We start from the raw sequence: 8,129 nt of genomic DNA, 5'->3' as shown, positions 1-8,129 counted from the left end.
CTTGCCTAAACACAAACCTTCTACTCAGCAGAGGAAAGACTTGGGACCCAGTGAATCACACCTTGGAACACGCCGTGACTCATGTACTGCTGTGGCCTTCTGTGTACCAGGGAACTGGTGTCACACAAAGCAGAGGACACACTCAGAGAATGTCACCTCTGCCACCCTGGAACTGGGAGGCATGAAGCTGAGGCATTCAGAGTAGATGACCGTGTTGCACCCCGGTGCACTGAGTGCTTAATGAAGATTGTGAACCAACTTCTCAAAGTGTTTGTTCCGCTAATGAGGATACCTGAAAAATTAGCTCAACGTGGACTTTATTTGGGGTGAGAGGCAGGTAATCTTGAAGTCCAGAGATTTTGGAGACGATGTGGGGAGGAGAGAGGAGTAATTTAGAGGCTTACCTAGATTATAAGTGTTTTATGAGCCAAAACCCACCAGTGTGTCGGAAACTGTAATACCAAAGTCATTAGTACATTATATCAAACATGGAGGCCAGATTATCTACTTAAGGAGAGCTGCCGATTGTTCATAATCGAGTTTCCTCTAGTCAGCTAGAGGAAATCACCTGCATGTAAATAAGGACGTTTCCTGTCTTTGGGTTAAAAAAAAAAAAACATAAACCAAGTCAGAATATAATGTTTCTTAACATAAAAAAATCTTTATTGCTATTTCAGCTTAAAAGGTGATGAAAAATATTCTGCCCTTAACTCACAGCTTCAGAGAGTGTCATGGAATGTGGTTTCATTTGTCATCTTCCCCTAAAGCAAGAAAAAGCAGAAAAAGTCTAATGGTGTTTTTGGTTACGAAACTAACTCTATATACAAGTTAGAGAAAATTACAGTTTCATGCTAAAAATAAAGTATTTATAAAATAACAAGTATTCCATTTTAAAACAAAGCCATGAAAAAGATATTCCATTTTATTTTATTTATTATTATTGTTATTGTCATTTTTTACAAACAATAGATTTGCTGCAACATGCTCTGGCTCATATTATTGAATTAAAAAATTTAACACATTTCAAAAATATCAAAAATACACTATAATGAGTCTTAGGACTACAATACGACAATGATTGCACAAAACCGTAAGATATGAACTCACTGTTTGGGTGACATCCACTGGCAACAGCGAGAGGAAACCCTATAGCATCTGGGAGAAGTGCGTGAAATTTAGAATACAAGGAGCTTATGTGATTGAATGGTCACCAAATGAGGGAAACAGAGCAGGGTTCACTGTAGCTGCTTTTCTCAGTCTAGGAAGTGCTTATCCAGCTATGGGCAAAAGTCACTAACCAGAGAGAAAGATAAACTTGCCTCCGTGACTGGGGGAGTCTGAAAGGCTCCGCCTAGAGGGAAGTAAAAAGTGACACACGAGACAGTTCTATAGTGATGCCGCAGGCATCACCGAATGGCTTGGAGACTATTTAATAATTGATACATTTATCGATAACAGCCAAGTGCTCCCTTATGGAGGTCTCTTCATTAATAATTATTGAGTAGATAGAGGTGAGCCCGTGGCTTCCAAGTACCTGCTTTTGCTGAAGGTCTACATGGAAAGAGGAGTATCACTTGTTGTTCAGCAGATCAGCCAAACCAAGCTAACTGGCTCCATCTCCTGAAAACAGCACTCGCTGCAAGCAATTGTAATAGCACCCAATGATTACCAAGCTGCTCACGCTGGCTCTTCTGTACCCCAGGAAAATGAACTCGTAAACTTATTGCACACACACACTCTACAGTAGTATAAGAAAGCCTTCACTGGTGTCTGGAGTGGTAATTCAGTCATTCTACTGTAGCACGGTAGTTTTATGACATACCAGCATTCAAATTTTCAAATATATTCCCAATTCATTTGGATTAAAGTAAGAGTACCATGGCTGCCAACACCTGTGTATTTTCCCTTCTTCCATAAGATGCTGAACTGCTCCCATAAGCAGGAGTGATGTTCTTTCAGAAATTCTCTTAGACTTTTCTATTAAATGGGAGGTACACACAGAGACCTGAGAATCATGCAGAGGCCAGGATCTCTGGACTAGAGATCGACGGTGCTCTGCCCACTGGGGAACACGTCCTCTGGGTGAGGCCTAGGAAGTAGGTCACATTCACCCGGAGACAGACTCCTGTCTTTCACCACCTGACAGTCTAATCCACACACACAACTACTGTAAACGGCCTAATAGGTCAAAAGATTCTGTATATTTTTGGTAATGGGCTATGGCCTTTTTACCCTCTGTTTCAATACAGAGCAATTATAGAGAAAAATGAATTAAAGGAAATTTTTATAAAAACAGAATAACTAGTTTTGGTATAGCATACATGAAAGGTTTCCAGTACAACCTAATGTTTCCTGAAAATACATCTACCACAGAAAAACACTGGGAATTTTAGAGTTCTTCTGACTAAAAAGTAAATACATTTACTTCTGGTGAAGTCACTTTAGAATGGGGTTTTGTGGTGGTTCCAACAAGTAGGGTGGGTAACAAACAGAAGACAAGAAGAGAGTTCACAGATAAAGGAAAATTTTTAAGAAACTATACAATTAAAATGGTTTGTTCCCCAAACAACTTTCTTTTCTAGATAACATCACTACTTGATCACTGAAATTTCCCGCTGTCTGGGTAGGAAGATGTCTCACATCACCCGTCACCATCCTCTCGGATGTTTCCTTCATTTTCACTTTTCCTTCACTTTTTCCCCATATAAAAATAAGGCAGCAACACACTCTCGTTCCCATCTTTCTAACAGCACCTAAAACTTTGTATGAACCACTATGTTCCCCACTCGCATCACGACCTGAGTTCTGAAATTCTGCAGTAGCCGACTAGTAGTTTGACACAGGAAATCAGGTGTTCCTGACAATTTGGGGGCTCCAATTCAGATGCTTGAGGGGTCAAACCTCGACAGTCATCCAAGTGTATGGAGTCCCCCAAGAGTGTACTCCACCAAAACACGCACATGAGTAGGGGGCCTCTGAGAAAGTGAAGATACATTATGACCAACCATTTGTGGACAAGTCACCTGTTTTTCTACTATTGCTTTAACAAAAACAAACACCCCCCAAACCCACATATTTAATGTATAATCAACCATATCTTTAACATTTTTATTTCTCATGAAACAAATTAAAAATGGTTTCACTCTACTATTTTTAATTCTGAAAGTATTCTAGAAAGTCAAAGCATATTGCCCATTGAGTAATATCAAGCAGTGTCAAAATTTTGTAGGAATAAATAGGAATTCATTTTCCTAAGTAAATATTCTAATGGAAAAGTCAACAGAACAATAATATGGGAAGAACTGCATTTTTCTAGGGCTACATGGAATGTGCAAAAAAATACAGTAAACCAGGTTTTCTGTCAGCTTCGGGCCTTCTTGATTAAGTCTTTCTTACGTTAGTAATCGAGCCCAGTACTCTCAAACCATGGGACATGGATGAGCAGTTTTCAGAAGAGTACTCTGTTAAACATTAAAGAGGTGAATGCTCAGCTCACTTGCAACATTTTAGAAAACCATCCCTAAGCTCTAGAGTAAGAAAAGGAACCTGCCGGACCCCTGAGCTCCATCCATCCACCCGTCTGTTCTCACTCAGCCTCGGTCTGTTCAGGGTCATCTGCTGTAACTCAAGGTTACTTGGATGTGAGTGGCATCCACCTTGGCCCTACACACTAGGAGGCTGACTGCCAACTCCCCCACATGTTATGAAGAGGCCAGTCCCCGAATGCCTCTCCTGTGATCTGCTGGGAAATTCCTAGCAGGTGTCACATCTGTCAAGGAGTTTTTCTCTTTTTGGGATTTGGGAGAAGTGGTCTTAGCCTTCACTCCTTTCTCATCTTCACCCCCCACAGTTTCTCAGGAGCTTTCACAGTGTGACATCCAACAGTGAAATCCATTCCCCAGCGCCCTTCCCAGTACCCTCACAGAAGGCTCCAGCACCCGATGGTCATTCCACCTGTGGACAAAGGTGCTGGGCTGCCTCTGAGAAGATTGGCTCGAGTGCAGATTCGAAAATAAAAAGTTCACAGTCAATGAAAAGTGCTCTCATTACATTACATACATAAATTATCTGTTGATTGGTTCTACATTTCCAATAAAGGTCATTTCGATAGGCTGTATTCTCGTAGAGAAGAATGAAAAGCCATGTGACTAGTCACATCACATCCCATCAGTTAGGTTGAGACATAAGGTGATTTCTCTGTCACAGAGATCCATCAGCAGCAATCAGTAAAAGGAATTATCTTCAGTTATTTTCCTCCACAGAAAGAGTCCCTTTCCTGCCCAGGCAGGCAAATTCTCAAAATTATCCTAGGAGAGAAAGGGTTAATGGCAGGTGGTAGGACATACAGAGCAACATCTGCTTTCTTCCCAGTAACTCTGGGAATTCCAATGCAGGTTAAATGTAAAACTTAACACTGATGGAGTTTACTAGCTTATCTGGAGCGAGACCCTGATAGCTCTCACCATATTTGGCTCCAAGTTCTAACCCCCTCATCTATGGTTCAGAAGTGCAGAGGCAAAATGCCTCTGGCAGGGTCCCCCACCCCGACACCACACAGCCCTCCCTGACACTGGGACTCGGGGAGGGGTTACAGTGCTGTGTCAAACTCCTCCGGGAGCTCGGTCCGATGCTCTTCATTAGGCTCAGGCTCAGGCCTGCTTTCCTGGTGTTGCTTCATTTGTTCCTTCACTTCTTCTTCTAGGTCACGAGGTACAACAAACTGATCCTCTGGCTCCAGCTGAGTGGGGGCAGCAAAATAGCCAGTTTTCTTCTTGGGTGCTTCTGTGGCCACTTCAATGAGGTTCAGGCTATCTTCTAGGGGTACAATAGAGCCATTGGAGAGTTTCTTTCCGTAGAGACAGGAAGTGGAGGGAGACTTCTGTAACTCCATCTTGTCCTTGCTCATGGGCAGAAGTATGCCACTATTCACACTGTTCTGCCTTCGGATCCCGAAAAACAATCCTCTCCCATGTTCCTCGGGACATGGGGCGGGAGACTTCTCTGTGAGAGCGGGCGAGTTCTCCAGGTCCCTCCCCCTGCAGCAGTGGATATCTACCTCCACTTCCACCTTGCTGCCATTCGTGATGACCCCTTCAACAGGCTGGTCATCATCACTGTCCAGGCCATTGTCAGACTGGTTACTTGAGAAAGTTGCACAGGAAGGCTGGCGCTGAAAAACCCCAGACGTGGGTGTTGGATGGAGGCTGCAGCGTCTCTCTGGCCTTGGGAGCAAGCTGGCATCCAGGCCGACAGTGTTATGTTCATCAGAAGCAGTGGACCCCACCTCACTGCTCACCTCTGAAGTGGACATCTCACTGCTGAACTCAGAAGCGATACCACTGCTGGAGGAAGGAGTGGTTGGCTTGGGAGGGTCCTTGATGGCGGTGGTTGAGGCAAACCCCACAGGACCTGGGAGGCCGAGCCCATTCATTTCACAGGTGCAGCCTTCCTCGCCAATGTTCAAATAAACCACCATCGCCCCCACATTGTCCTGACAGCCATAGCTCTGGGCTAATGTGCACAGCTTCTTGGCAGCTGCCAATGGGTCTTGTACATGACGTACTGCACTGACAGCTTCTGTGTATGACAAGTGTTCCCACAATGCTCTGTTTCCCAGAATCAGCAACTCATCTTGAATGGTGAGTGTAGTGGAAGATATGTGGGGCTTGGGGAGGATCCATGGGTAGAGGTATGTACAGCCCAGCATCCGGGTGCAGCAGGTCACCCCATTCACTTTGTTGTCCTAGAGACAATAGAATGCAAATTTTGAAAAACAAACAACAATGACATACAAGTTGTATCTTCCTAGGTCACAATGCTTACAGCTCTACAATAAAACAAACTGCATGCTATATGGTTTTCCCTAGGATCTGTGCCATTTTTAATGTACTTACAGAAATAAATGTATAAAATTCTAAAAGGACAAAATATCACATGGTGATTATACTAAATAGTTCAGAGGATTGATGTTGAAACCAATTAAAATGAAGTGGCTAGAAGACACCTCAATCTTGAAAGATATTTGCTCTAACATGAAGTACAGGCCTCAGCAGGTCCTTAAATAGAGAAACACCTGTGAGAAAAACAGTAAGCATCACTAAGAAAGGCCAAAACTGAGACTGGTCATTAAAAATGATTTCTCATTCAAAGGCACAGTTGGTAATGAAAAGATTCAGGAAGATATTAAATGTCTAAGAGAATTTTTGTAACTAAAGCACTAAATAATCTTTAAAGATATTTAGCCTAGAAAAGCAAAGTGAAATCTGTAGTAAAGTCACCTACTCAGTAAGGACTGTACCAAAAGTGAAGAGCAGATCAAGTCATAACTGATGTGATTCCAAATGTGGAGGAGAGGGAATAACCCTACTTATAGGTTGGGAATATTCATCTCCCAGGTACTTTAGACTTATTTCTGTTGAAGATAAAACCAAGCAAAACCTCTATAGCCATTGATATACTTATTTCATATTTATAGTCATTCTCTGGGAGAAAATCCTGGCTCTCTCATTTATCAGAATTTGTCATGAACACTAAAGTTTATTCTCTTCAACTGTAAAATGGAAATAAAAGCACTTCTTTCCATGGCGGTTATAATAAGCAAACAATAAATATCTGTAGTTAAAACAACATCTATAAAAATACTTCCTACTTGTCTAGGACCCTCTCCCCCAAAACTGAAACAACAGCATCTAAATTCTGTAAAAATAGACTAATCAAGCAAAAATTTATCTATTATCTTTCATTTGTTTTGACTCAAAGAACTTCGTAAAGCGAATGCCTCACAATTTCAGAATCTTCACAGAATCAGCTACATCACAGTGATACGTTTTTTGGTTTTCTGCTTCTTTCGATAAAACCTAACATGAAGAGTCCTCTTCAGAATTCTGACAGGACAGCTCAGAGATGGACTCACACAAATATGGTCCACTGATCTCTGACAAAGGAGCAAAGGCAATTCAACGGAGAAAAGATGGTCTATTCAACAAACGCCGCTGCAACAACCAATACACTCATGCAAGGAAAAGAGTCTAGACACGGAGATTCTTTCTGGACAAGAATCTAGAAAGGAAAATTTACACCTTTCACAAAAATGAATTCAAAACAGATCTGAGTTACTAAATGTAAAACACAAAACTTGTACAGAATAGCAGAAAAAAAATCTAAGTAACCTTGGGTTTGGCAATGAATTTTTAGATATAACACCAAAAATACAACCCATGAAAGAAAAATAAGTGGGACTTCGTTAAAAGTAAAAAAGCCACAGACTGGAAGAAAATATCTGCAAAACACATCTGACAACAACTTGTATCCAAAATTCACAAAGCACTTAAAGCTCAACCATAAAGAAACAAACCAATTAAAAATGGAGAAAAGATCTGAACAGAGTTCTCCTTTGAAGTTCATATGCAGGTTCGTATGTAATTGCTAAAGTCTCTTTGAAACCAAAAATGTTATGCTAATTTTTAAAACAGAAGAAAAGCTATAAAATAGTAGATAAATTGATGCTTCGTTATTTTAAAAAATACCACCAGGGCATACAAGCCAAATGCAATATAATGGGAAAAATATTTTAAAACTTTGCCTTTCAGAAAAGGATGCCAAACTATAGAACCTTTCCTCTTCTGTTTGCAAATTAACCAAGCATGACATTTACATTCATTTTCCATGCTAGACACACATCTAAGGCACTGACTTCCAACTGATGTGCTGCAAGAATTTTTAAAACATGGAATACCTATTTATTTACACGGGGACACTGACCTCTGTTCCCTTAGACTGTCAAATTAAAAAGAAAATGACAACAGCCAATACAACAGTAGTTATCTGGTGTGAATGGATCAAAATTATACCTAATTCTTGTCAGATTAGCAAAAAATATATTTTTTGGTGTACTGCAGAATTTTAGTTATTAATTTCTGAGTGCCATGAGATGAAAAAGGCTGAAAGTCACTGATCTAAAGGATCAAATTTAGATTTCCCTTCTCATAAATTTGCTTTTCTCTTTGCTGGTCATCAGCTGCTCATGAGACTCTCCTAGAGCGCTGTCGTCTGGCTTGGGCACAGTCTGCAAGGCCTAACGGGGGAGGTGGACCTCCGCTGCCTCTGCGAAACCGCACTCACTCGACTGG

The 8,129-nt window shown here is 41.2% G+C and overlaps 1 protein-coding gene across 3 annotated transcripts in view; it reads right to left on the bottom strand.

Moving 5' to 3' along the window:
• Positions 1–636: 636 nt before the first annotated feature.
• Positions 637–8,129, bottom strand: part of PHLPP2 (PH domain and leucine rich repeat protein phosphatase 2) — a 72,465-nt gene continuing 64,972 nt past the window's right edge. For all 3 annotated transcript variants that reach the window (XM_028501685.2, XM_036012154.1, XM_036012155.1), the window contains exon 19: positions 637–5,743. In XM_028501685.2, the coding sequence (XP_028357486.1) occupies positions 4,589–5,743 (1,155 nt within the window). In that variant the 3' untranslated portion in view covers positions 637–4,588. The remainder of the gene's footprint in view (positions 5,744–8,129) is intronic.

This window comes from Phyllostomus discolor, chromosome 12 (genome assembly GCF_004126475.2).
Source record: "Phyllostomus discolor isolate MPI-MPIP mPhyDis1 chromosome 12, mPhyDis1.pri.v3, whole genome shotgun sequence".
Classification (NCBI taxonomy): domain Eukaryota; kingdom Metazoa; phylum Chordata; class Mammalia; order Chiroptera; family Phyllostomidae; genus Phyllostomus; species Phyllostomus discolor.
This window is presented reverse-complemented; position numbering and strand designations above follow the sequence as displayed.